At 46.7% G+C, this 12,962-nt stretch overlaps 1 protein-coding gene across 1 annotated transcript; it reads left to right on the forward strand.

Annotated features, from left to right (window-relative positions):
• Positions 1 to 237: 237 nt before the first annotated feature.
• LOC142786830 (uncharacterized) lies at positions 238 to 12,916 on the forward strand. The gene has a single exon (XM_075884505.1). The coding sequence runs from the start codon at positions 9,449 to 9,451 to the stop codon at positions 10,934 to 10,936; it is 1,488 nt and encodes a 495-aa protein (XP_075740620.1). The 5' UTR covers positions 238 to 9,448; the 3' UTR covers positions 10,937 to 12,916.
• Positions 12,917 to 12,962: the final 46 nt, after the last annotated feature.

A 12,962-nucleotide genomic window follows, 5' to 3' on the forward strand; every position in this document is an offset into this window, starting at 1 on the left:
TGTCTCTTTGCCCTCATTGCCACTCTGGGTCATCATCATCGTCTTCGTCTGTGCGCTGGCTCTGCCCATTCGTTTTGCGAGGTCTTTCCTCAAATAAACGCTGTCGCAGCCAAGACTACCAAGACTTCATAATATATATATATATATATATATATATATATATATATATATATATATATATATATATATATATATATATTGACCGAAGCTGTTCGAGTGTGACATGAAGTGTGTGACTGTGCCCGAAAACTATCAAACATGTTCAAGCATGTTCCACAGAATTTAGGCGAATCCCACTACCCGCCTCTCAGCATGATACACATGACAACAGAGGGAGAAAAACATAGAAATAAAGAATTCCAACTACAAAAAATTCTTCGCAAGGCAGGATTCGAACCCGCATACCCTCCATCTGGAGGTGAGCATCTTAACCACTCGGCTATCCAGGCACATCGGCAGAGCATAACATAGCAAGGGAGTGGGAGGGGGAAGCGAGTGTGTGGTGGAGAGAGGGGTTGGTCAACAGACAAAGATAAAAGCATAGCACAGGAAAAATTAGGGGAGAGAAATTGTGTCCGGAGGGCCATGGGGTGAAGAAAGTAGACACACATTGAGCAGCCCGAGCATCTTGCAGCTAGACATGTCCGTTACCAGGAAGTATGAGAGGCAACGGGCCCATGCTTTGCTGTGCACAACTTAATGCAAACTGTTCGGAATATTTGTGGTTTGACAATGTATTTTGCTAGTTCTTTGGCGATATGAAATTGGGGGTGATACAAATATTTTCACTCTCCTCGATATTTATGTAACCAAGAGCCCACCACTGCATAAGTTATATCTCCTAACTCTGCTACATTTTCTGCATGCATCAATGTCAAGTTTGGTAAAAATGGGACCACCTTAAAGGAACCACAAAGCAAGGAAATAGCAATCATGCCTTCTGAGACGTTATGCTGATGTGTGGGAGGCTTGGCACTTTGGGAGTCCTTTGATGTAGCACGCACTGGTTACACAGTGGCTCCATCTGCCCCCCTTCCAGACGCAGCCGCTCTATTCGCTTAGGTTTGTAGCTGCCACTCTTGCCGGTCCCCGAAATGAATGAAGCAGGTGTCTCAGCCCCCGACTCTCGTCACCGTATTCAAAAACTAACCTTACACTAAACTCTCGACTCAAGTGACTTACCGGCGATAAAGGCCAACTGCAACTAAATTGTGCACACTTCAAAAAACCGTATATGAGCGGTCTTGCTGAAGACAATGAAAAAAAACTCGCCAACAATGCAATTTTCAATACCGAAACTAAAAAAAAAACTGAATCATTACAGCTAACCAGAAATGAAGTAGACAGCAGCTTGACAGTCCGACTGATACAGGCAAATCGTCTACTCTGCATTCCAGACTATACGTTTCGCATCAGTGCCCCATATGATAACCAAAAAGGCAAAGAATGTAAACATTCACCGTAAAGGATACATGATTATAAAGGCTTCAAATCACACATCTGAATGACAGCTGCCCGCTTCATGCCAACAGTCTTGTCCTGCTGTGTCGGTGGGAAAAAAAGCTGCAAAATTTTTGCGTCAGTTCTCCTCTAAAACAGTAAAACAGTGAAGGTAATTTCCCCTGTACCTTCCTTGCCTTCATTAATTGTTGTTTTTATTAGAGTACTTGTAAGTATTCTACGAAAGCTTTAAACTGTTAATGTTGCTCTCACAGATGTTCCTTTGTTTGCAAAACTCTTGTAAAGTGTTGTCAGCATCCAAGTAAAGTCATGTAGCCTGACGGCAGGTGCGATTCTGCTATGTGAGATTACATCTGTTAACAAGACAACTTGGGTGTGACAACTGTACAGAAGGTATTCACATAAAGTCATCCACAAGGAGCTCTAGTGCCACAGCGACCGTAACTGTGGTCACGTGCAATCATCTTAATACCACAACCAATGTGCTTGGCATGAGTGTATTGCTGTGGATTTTCGTTTCCTCATAATTTAACAAGACATAAAAGTTCATGTGTCAGATCACTGAACGACGTCTATTTTGGCCAGGTCTGGGCCACACACCTGCTAGATGGCCACACACCTGCTAGATGAGCTCAATGAATACTCTATAGGATCTTGCCGCACTTTTATGTGTGAATACACTTTATAAGCGATCCCAAACCATCCACCGCCGTCGGCGGCGTCCGCAATCTTCTCTCTATCTTTAAAAGAAAGAGGACTTGGCGGGCCGCAGCGCGACGCTCTACCGAATCAGCCACGGACGCGACGCTGATATCGGTGTCAGTAACGCGCCTTATACCCCCTCCCCCTTCGCTCGCTCCTCCGCTCTCCTCGCTCGCTGCAGATGCGCGCGCACCCCTCTCTCTCGCGCGCCCGCCTTCTCTCTCAGTCTCCCGTCGAGAGCGGGTCGTGAGGGGGAGTAAAGTTAAAATCCGTTGGCATTCGCCAGTGAGTTAACGTAAACTCCCCCGTGTGATCAAATTGCGATTCCCAGGAACCATTACACCATAAAGGCACCATAGTGTGATTAATAAATATAATAGTGCGAATTAATAAATACTCCTCATAGCATCACCCCGTGTATTCGCACTTAACCATGTTCACCCTCGGGGAAATGCTTGGGAGTTTTTTTAAGCACTGAATTGGCTTTGTAGCAGCATGTTCGAGTGCCCACATTCAATTTTGGCTTGAACCCTGCCTTTTCTAATTTATTATCTTTTTATTAACCTCACCAAGGTCATGTGAATTTTTGTACCCCACACAACATTTTTCAAGGCAAACCTTATGCTTCACAAGGGGCGCTTAAGGCTTTCGCCTTAATGAACGCGGAATTCAAACTACTATCAGTGCAGCCGTAAGCCAGGCACAACGTATAATTAGCCCATGGCTTCACCACAGTCAATCAGTGAGCATGTTTAATAGGCTGCACTTATAGATGGCATACTTTGATGTTGCTGAAACCGCTGTGTTGAGACATAAGTATGTGAAGACACATCACTTGCCATTTCAAATAAAAGGTGTTATGAAACGTTTTCCGGAAAGCTTCAACTGTGTGTGTATTCAGAATCATGGCCGTCCATTCACAACTATACCTCGACTAAGTTCATTTAATGATTACATTCAATTCCCAGCTCACGTTGCTTTAGGTTGGCAAAAGTCTCTGCCGTCGACAAAACATGGCGACCAAGCCACAGTTGACCGAGGTTCACGGCATCACATCGTCTCCATGGCAGCACCACAAAATAGTCACGAACGTTGTTTCCACTTTGATAAGTTGTGCGGCATCGTATGACGACGCATGCAGTATGCACAGTGAGGACGAAGCCACCCAGAACACGCTGCAGAACGCAATCTAACGAAACCAGCGAGAAAAAAACTTAGATGTGGCACCAAGCGAGTGAAGGCAACACGTGACAGAGCGCAGATGTACTTGAAAGCAGAAATATGCAGATCACTCGCTGTACTTCTATCGTATACACAGCTGAGAGCACGAGAATTGCTGTTAGTTTTTGGCTATGTCCTAGCTTCCTAAAAAATCTGTCATTTTGGAGCAAACCAAGGATACCGCTGTGTTAATAACTTTTCTTGCCATGACGTTTGACTGACGTCGCATGTTAATTGCCTATGATGGTAGGCAAGGTCCCGTGGACGTTTAGAAGCTCGAGAGATTCAAATGGGCCTGATTAATTATAGAGAGATACTTTGGGATCTGTATGTCTCATCTTTATTGAAGCAGAGTAATTTACTGCCGGGCAGCTTCATTTTCGTTTCCCGACCCTTTCAATACCATCAAAACATCTCATACATCCTTCGTTGGACATGCAGACGTTCCGGCCACATCCTTTTCGCTGTGACGCCGCTCGTTCGCTGTCAGGCTCAATCGTGGAGTGCCAGTACGTTCCGAAGCTGCATCCATGATGTCGCGATCGAGCTATCTATTGGCTGACACCCTCAACGCAATTGATGAAGCGTTTCCCATTAATTCTAGACTTAATACTAAAGACGAAGTTTCCAAATACGGGTTTGCCTGACGGCCGCAGCGGAGGCATTTAAGCAACCAAACTCGGTAAAAGAACTGCGCAGCTTTTTGGGGCTTTGTTCATACTTTCGCCGATTCATTCCTGGCTTTGCCAATATCGCATACCCGCTCACGTGTCTGCTTCAGAAAGGTGCGCAGTTTGACTGGACCCCGGAATGCGAGTCTGCTTTTTCGGAGTTGAAGTTTCTTTTGAGGTCTCATCCGATTCTTCGACACTTCAATCCTCTGGCGCCCACTGAGATTCACATAGACGCCAGCGGTATTGGTGTAGGTGCTGTCCTGGTTCAACGCTTGGATAATCAAGAACACGTCGTAGCGTATGCAAGTCGCTCGCTCAGCAAGTCCGAGCGTAACTACACTATCACAGAGCAAGAATGCCTTGCAGTAGTCTTCGCAGTGCAGCGCTTCCGGTCCTACCTGTACGGACGCCCCTTTACCGTCGTAACAGACCATCATTCTCTATGCTGGTTGGTCAATCTGGGTGACCCATCTGATCGGCTGGCGCGCTGGGCACTTCGTCTACAAGAATATGACTTCACGGTTTCCTATAAAAGCGGCCGACGTCACGCTGACGCAGATTGTCTTTCGCGACTACCGCTTCCAACGACGGAATGTGACGCGGACACCGTCGATACCTACATTGCATCACTCCACCAACCATTTCCCGATAACAAGACCTTTAAGGATGAGCAACAAAGGGACAGCACCATACAACAGCTTCTTGCTACCAAACCAAAATCATCGCCTACGCGCTTCTGCATCCGAGACGGGCTAGTTTACAAAAAGAATAACACCAACACCGGCTCACGATATCTTCTGGTGGTTCCGAAGAGTCTTCGCGTTTATGTCTTGCGGGCTATGCATGATGACCCAACATCCGGTCATCTAGGCACAGCGAAAACTCTTTGCCTTCTTCAAGAAAGATTTTACTGGCCCAAAATGCGCCAGACGACGGAACAATACGTGTCTAGCTGTAACAAGTGCCAACGTCATAAGCGCCCAACAAGTGCTCCTTTAGGGCGATTATATCTGGTGCCGCCCCCTAGAACTCCATTCAAGCAAGTCGGGATTGACCTCCTTGGACCCTTTCCCCGGTCTTCTGATGGAAATCGCTGGATAGTTGTTTGCACCGACCATTTAACACGGTACTGCGAGACAGCTGCCATACCATCGGCAACTGCAGCCGATGTGTCTTCCTTCATACTACGTTTTGTAATTCTTCGACATGGACCTCCCAAAATTGTAATCAGTGACCGTGGCCGACAATTCACAGCAGACGTGTTGGAAGAGATGCTTCGTGTTTGAGCTTCAAGGTTTTGGCACTCTACGCCATATCATCCCCAAACGAACGGTCTAACTGAACGAACGAACAGAACTCTCTCGAACATGCTGTCTATGTATGTTGCATCAGATCACAAAGACTGGGACAGTATTCTACCCTTTATCACATATGCATTCAACACCGCTCAGCATGAAACTACCGGCTACAGTCATTTCTTTCTTCTATATGCTCGACCACCTCGTCATACCCTGAATACCATCTTCCCGTGTTTGGACCACCATGATCCCTGCATATCCGAGATCATCTGTCGGGACGAAGAAGCTAGACGCCTTGCTTATTTGCGCACTCTTGCTTCGCAAGATCGCTCGAAGGCACATTTTGACCGCCGACGCCAACACGTGACGTACAATCGCGGCGACCTAGTGTTGCTGTGGACACCAACTAGAAAACGCGGTTTGAGCAAGAAACTGCTAGCGCACTATGCGGGACCTTATCTTGTTGTAGACCGTATCAGTGATTTAGTTTACCGCATAGCGCGTCTCCATTCAAACGGCCGACGGTCTGCAAAAACTAAACTTGTCCATGTTGCACGTTTGAAGCGCTTTATTCCTCGAGAGACTGTTTGACTCGCCCAGTGGGCTTCGTCTGCGCGGAGGGAAATGTTACCACATGTGTAACTTAGGTATGTGCACCTGTGTAGCGGGGAACATGGTGGTGGTAGAAGAAGAGGACATTCGGTTGGTGGCAAGAATTCGCTTCTGCGCGTTCACTGCTGTATACCGTCGAGTCGACCGTTACATCGGCTCTGAATAAACCCCTCTCGTAGACGTAACAATATTGTATACAATTACGTGCATCAGCTCCTCGTGCTTCCCCACTTGAATCAAACGACGCATTTCTAGAAACGCTTACAACTCAGTGGCACCAAAACTACGCAGCTGAAGAGTGTTACCTGTGGTGAGAATAATGTTCGGGACATCGGAAGATTTACGCTCGCCATAAGTGGTTCAGCTTCAAAACATTACGCATTCGTCTACGATGACAGTGAAACCGAATGACGCGATATTGGTAAGAAATTCTAACGTGGGGAAGCAGGCAAGGTTCCTTTTGGCGTTGCATAAATCAGTTGCCAGACATTAGGGTGGTTGTTGCCAGACTGCCGCTAAATTTGGCGGAAAATTTTTCCTGTGGTTGTGGCTTCTTCGTAAGAGTTTGGTGCCATCCGCGGTGCATTTCACGAGTGCATGAGTGACGCTGGCCGTTTTAATTACCGGAATGAACCGAGCCTAGAAGAAGTCGAGCGAAGTGCTGCCGGGCAATTAGGAGGCCATTTTAATTAACAGAATGATCCGCGCATTACAGAATTCGTTTTAATTAACGGAATGAACCGAGCCTAGCAGAAGTCGAGCGTGGCGCTGCCGTGCAATTAGGCAGCTAGGGGAAGCGTAGCGTCCCCCGTCGTAACGCGTGGTCAAAACGTTTTCAGCCAAATATAGCGGCAGTCTGGCAACAACCATCACACTCTGGCAACTGATTTTTGCAACGCCAAAAGGAACCTTGCTGGCGATAGGACTTGAAGGTCTAACATCAGCGGTCGTCGTTCGCAGTTGCTTTAATATTTCGGCCGACAGAAACACGTACGACATCTCCACAAGAGCGCGAGATTTCTCCCCTCGCATGGAGGAAGGAATCGGCTCGTTCGTGACGGCCACATTTTCATTTTTAAAAGTTCAATAGATACGATCGGGTGGTGGCTATCGCCATCTAGCCGTAATACTTAATGAACTAACCATTAGATTTATCTCTCTTTTTTTTTCCTCTAAATAGTGAGATTGAGGATTCGTACTTTCCAGTGAAGGGTTTAAGTTTCACTCGTGCCTTGACTTTAGCCACCAATAAGATAACCTCTTTCTAGTTAAGTCTACCCGCTTAAAGTCTATTTTGCCCTCCCTGTCCCTAAACCCCAGTGCTTTGAAAAACTCTGCGCCATCATCCTGAACGATAAGATGAAGCCCTTTACAGAACATTATAAAGTGTTCGGCAGTTCTTTCTTCCTCTCCATACGCACTGCATACTGTGTCTACACCTTCGTATTTGGCGCGATATGTTTTGGTTCGCAATACTCCCGCCCTGGCCTCAAACAGTAGAGAACTACCCCGAGTATTATCATAGATCCTTTCCTTGGCAATTTCCTGCTTAAAAGTTCGATAGATCCCTAGTGTGGACTTCTTAATCATGCCATTTCTCGACATGCCAGTCTCCGTTTCCTTCACTTTCTTCTTAACCGATAGTTCGTTTTGGATTGGCCACCTGCTGTTTTCTAAGTATTTACCAGTCAATTTCCTGGTTCGCTTACTCCATTTTGTATCGACATTCTTCATGTACAAGTAGCTGAAAACCTTCCTAGCCCAACGCTCCTCCCCCGTTTCTCTCAATCGCTTCTCAAATAGGCAATATGCGAAATTAACAGCGCCATCTAGTGAACGCAGCAGGTACCCTATCTGCCATTTTGATGCTGGCGAGGCTCGACCACTACGCACGGGCGACCCGCATGCGAGCGTACCACGGAACGTACGCGCTTCGACTGTCGCAGTCAGATTTTTTTTGCTGGCGAAATGCCAGTACACTGCTGTGTACCGCTGTGCAAGCAGCGCGGAGTCACAGACAGCGATGGGAGAAAGGTATGTGGCATGAATTACGTTTTTGCAACGATCATTTAAACGCAAAACAGGGTATGGCGTGCAGAAGCTTTATGGGCACATTCTAGGTTGCATGAATCTCCGCGGTGCACGGGCTGCACGAGAGCAATGCAGGACTAACCATTTTTCTGTGTTACTCAGACAGGCCGTGTTTTTATAGGTTTGTCAGCTTTGCGGCTAGGTGTTTTCACTACGTCGGCCCTCTCCACGACAGTGGTGCTCTTCGATTTACCGTCTCGGACTCGCCGAGAAGCTGTCCGGCATTCGAATTTCTCTATGGCTTCGGGGAATCCTCGGACTACCCGCGGCGAGTCCGAGATGGTAAATCGAAGAGCCCCGGTGATTCTCTGCAGTCGAGTGGAGAGTGCGCCGCTGCTGTTGGGGTAACTAGTGTGATAGAACCGAATTGTTAGGACGGGCTGTTTTGTGATGAGATTACACCATGTAGGTAGACGACGTATAAATGTTATTTTTGAAGGTGATTGCGCACAGAGACGTGTAGTGCTTCCGCTACTCCGAGTAACATGCCGTACACGCATCCTAGAAAGGCAACTCGGTTGCTTGTCCGCGTTCATACTCCGTTGTGTCCCCAAGTACGGTCACCGCGCAGCAATAAAACTGTCATTCGGAAGATGAGGGCTATGCCCACTTTCGAACAGAAAAGTATCTGCTCAGGCGCTTAACTTCAGTTCCCCCAACGTGCGCGGACGCAACTTTTCCATTCGGTCCTCTCTCACCGATATTCCTTTACCAACGAAATAAAATTGAAAAGATAGCGGGGAGCGCTGCCGTAGGTTTGGAAAACTGGCACCATGAGTATCGCCAGGGCTTGACTGAATGACGTTCTGCATGAGTTCAGAGCGCGGCAGTTCCATTTATTCGTGAGACGGGATTCATTCTCTGCATTTTAGTCTCTTCGGCTCAGTTGTGTTGCAGCTGTTTGGTTGTGTTGCAACTCACCTCACCTGAAAAATGTTTCATGTTGCATTACCAAACATACAGCTGTGGAGGCAGCCATAACTTAGTTGTACGGGATTCTGCCTTTTGGCTGCCTTAGACTCGCAGATCATAGAAACCTTTGAAGCTACCTGGAGATAAAAAATAACTGATTTAAATTCCCCCCAGTGTCCACAAGTGACTAATGCCTCTTAAGGCTTGCTGTGAAGGGCCATATCTAGGAAAGGCTGCTAGAAAAGGGGAGTGTGCGCAGAAAAAACTGAGGGGGGTGGGTCACATTACAAGTGCATCATTAGTCCTGCAATGCACGTATTAGTGTGACCTCTATTCTTTGTGAGATGAATTTGTGATAGTGCCTGTGTTTGTAAACAACAATCAAACAGCTAAGAGAAGCCTAGCTCATGACGTCGTACTGAATGTTTGTTTGCTTATATCTTGTAGGTATCCTTCCACCGCTTTCCGAAAGATGCAATGATATACAAGAAGTGGATTGTTGCGATCAAGAGGGATGAAGGCCCGGAATTTCAAGTCGGCAAGTCAACGAAGGTCTGCTCGAAGCATTTTAGGTCATCGGACTTTATACCTAGCGTTGTGAGTGGCCGCAGCCTCCTTCGGGACTCGGCAGTTCCGTCAGTTTTTGCTTTTTCCAAGGAAAAGAAAGAACGGAAGCCCCCAAAGCCACGTGCTTCACCACAAGTAAGAAGCCAAAACCCGGTTCTAGGCCCAGGAGTGCTAGGTGATGAGCTTATGCATAGCCCAGATGAAGTGAAGGCAGCACCGATTGGTCTAGAGGAACCCACTAGGCTCAACAGCTCACTTGAAGGTGAAAATGCACGTTTGGCCGAAACGATAAAACAGAAAAACAACGAAATCGCGCGGCTCCGAGACGAGCTTTGCCAAATCAAGGAGCAGCTTGTTGCTGCAAAAGGAATCATCGGGCAACTGGGCTTCGAAAAGGCGTCCTTGAGTTGCCAACTTGCTGCTGAAAGAGAACGAACGGCTCCCTTCACAGTGGAACGGTTCAAGGAATGCGACGAAGACACGCTATTTTACACTGGGCTGCCAAGCTACAACCATTTCAAGAAACTTCTGGTCTACTTGAACCCCGGTGATGATGGGTGCAACGTTCTACGTTCAGAACGTACAGAAAGCAGTGAACCCAGATCATCGCGAGGGCGGAAGAGAAAACTAAGCACGGAAAATGAGCTGTTTTTGGTGCTAGTCCGACTGCGCCTCGGCCTGTTTGAAGATAATTTGGCTCACAGGTTCTGCATTGCCCAGTCAACTGTGTCCCGAATATGCACATCGTGGATTAACTTCCTGTATGCCAAACTAGGCCTGTTACCTCTGTGGGCTCCTAGAAGAATTGTAGATGCTACAATGTCACCCGAGTTTAAGGAAAAGTATTCATCGACTCGAGTAATCCTGGACGCCACGGAAATACAGTGCGAAGTGCCATCATCCTTGTCCCTACAGTCTACAACGTACTCCCCATACAAGTCGAGCAACACATTCAAGGGACTCATCGGCGTCCTGCCTAATGGCCTTGTCGCCTTTGTGTCAGAGCTTTTCACAGGATCCAGCTCAGACAGAGAGTGTGTGATTAGGAGTGGTTTTTTAGACTTGAAGTTTGACGACGAAGATGCTGTTATGGCAGATAAGGGCTTTCGCATCGAAGATCTCTTGGAAAAGAATGGAGTGAAATTGAACCTGCCGCCGTTCCTGAAGGGTGGCACATTCTCACCTGAGGAAGTGAAATCTACAAAGGAGATTGCTGCTTTGCGGATACACGTGGAGCGGCGGATACAGCGGATAAAGGCATTCCACATTTTTGATAGACCCATACCGTTAACCTTGGCTCCACTGATTAACCAAATTTGGACTGTGACGGCAATCCTGAGCAACTTCCAGTCTTCTCTCATGCAACAGTCAAGTGGCAAACCGCAACAAGAGCCTTAGATGTGGCAAGCTAAAAAATTACGCCCTTTCCCACGAGGGGATTCCTGCGAAGGATGCGGAGCGTAACGGGGCTCCATCTGAACAGCACTTTGCGACTTATCACAAAGTATATATTTTTGCAATGCACCAATGAAGTGCAAGAGTTTTTTTTTTTCAGCGCACGCACTTGCTTTCACGAGACGAGCCCGCTTCCACTTTAAAAGCTCTGAAGCGACAGTGTTGCTGGTGTCCTCCTGGGCCGGCACGAGCCCCGACCATGAGATGGCTCCTGGAGCGACAGTGTTGCCGGCGTCTTCCTGGGCGCATGCGCAGGTGGCGTGCGGACGACGGACTATGGAGGGACAGAGCCCAAGCCTAAGATGCATTCGCAGTTACGCTCCGCATCTAAAAGAACACACAGCACTTGGCACGTTTTAATGCACCGACGACTGATGATTGACTGGTTGTGAGGTGTAACGTGCCGACGCTACACAGGCGATGAAGCGCGCCGTAGTGGAGGGCTCCGGAGTAATTCTGATCACCTGGGGGTCTTTAACGTGCACTGAAATCTCAAACACGCAGGCAATTTCACTTTCCGCCTCAGTCCGAAAAGCGGCTGCTCCGGCCAGGAAACGAGCCCACAAATGGAGGATGACTGCAGGATCAAAAGGGAGATGACAGCACGGACCGTGAAACTGGTAATCTGCAGCTGTGTGACTTGAGCACTCAGGGGCGCCACGTGCGCGAACAAAAAGCCTTGAGCAAGAAGGCAATGTTGTGCGCTGTTAAGTTGTTGCTCACTGTGTGATTCGTTCAAAGACGTAACCACCAAACTTGTATTCACCGTGTAAATACTTGTGCAATTTTTTTTCCTGGTCATCTCCGGACACCATTCACGCTACCAAAAGGCTCCCGAACCTGGATTCACAGCAGTACTTTGTCAAGCTCTATTATTATTTCTTCGCTCATTTGTAATCCTTCCTTATTGTTCATATACTGTGTTGTGTTTGTTAACCTATCTCAAGTTGACTCTCATTGTAACAAATCTTGCAAATATTGACTATAAACTGGTTTTGTTTTGTCCATGTGCAGCTCAATGGCAGAAAATGTGGTTGTGTCCAGTCTTGACACGCTTTCGGTTACCACAGACTAAATTTTAAGTAATCTAGTCCAAAAAAATGCTCACAAAGGGATTGAGTGGTGCTAGCATGTACATTATAACTTATTTGGATGAGATAAGAATTTAATTCGCAGCATTGCAATGTAGCCCACAATCATAGCTTTTCTCCCCCCCCCCCCCCTTTAGGCATGTTTCGTTGCCTTTTTTGAGGCCGTAGCACTTCTGTGTATCGCTGTGTATCACATGTTAAAACATGTGGAGCTGTCCACCTTGAATGGCTTGAAAGGTGCACTCTCTGCGTGCGGAGTATTTCTCTATTTCAAAAAAAAAGTGCAGGAACACAAAAGTACATGTCCCTTGTGACTCTGTAGCATGTGGTTAAGAAAACTGCTACGTTGTGTTTGCGTCTCTTCCTGCAATATCACTCAAACTGATGCGTTACAAAGCATCACTATGCCTGAAAAATGGTGTTTTTCTGAACTTTCATCGGCGAGATTTTAAATTATTCAAGATTACATCGAGCGAGTGTGAGCTCACGTACAATATCTATATTCTCTTAGACGTATCCAAAACTTTTAAGGGCTCACTAAGTTCTGTATGAATACAAGCAACTGGATGCTGCAAGTATGTACTAAGATTCATTAAACACTGCTTAAAAAACCTTGGATGGGAGTCTAATAATAATAGGTATGGCATGCAATCTTTTATCTTTACCCAAAATATGATGCATGAGATTTTTCATTTCCTTATTGTGGTCTCCACAACTTGTGCTGTGGCAATGTGAAGTCTAGTGAAAAAAGTGAATCTGAAAAAATTCTTGCACGAAATCAGCCTGTGTATGTTTGGTTCACAATAAAGCAGCCAATGTTTTTATTTCCACATGTCCGCAAAAGGAAAATTTTTTTGTCTCAAGGTATTATGTTGTGT

The sequence above is a fragment of the Rhipicephalus microplus genome, unplaced genomic scaffold, assembly GCF_043290135.1.
Source record: "Rhipicephalus microplus isolate Deutch F79 unplaced genomic scaffold, USDA_Rmic scaffold_34, whole genome shotgun sequence".
Classification (NCBI taxonomy): domain Eukaryota; kingdom Metazoa; phylum Arthropoda; class Arachnida; order Ixodida; family Ixodidae; genus Rhipicephalus; species Rhipicephalus microplus.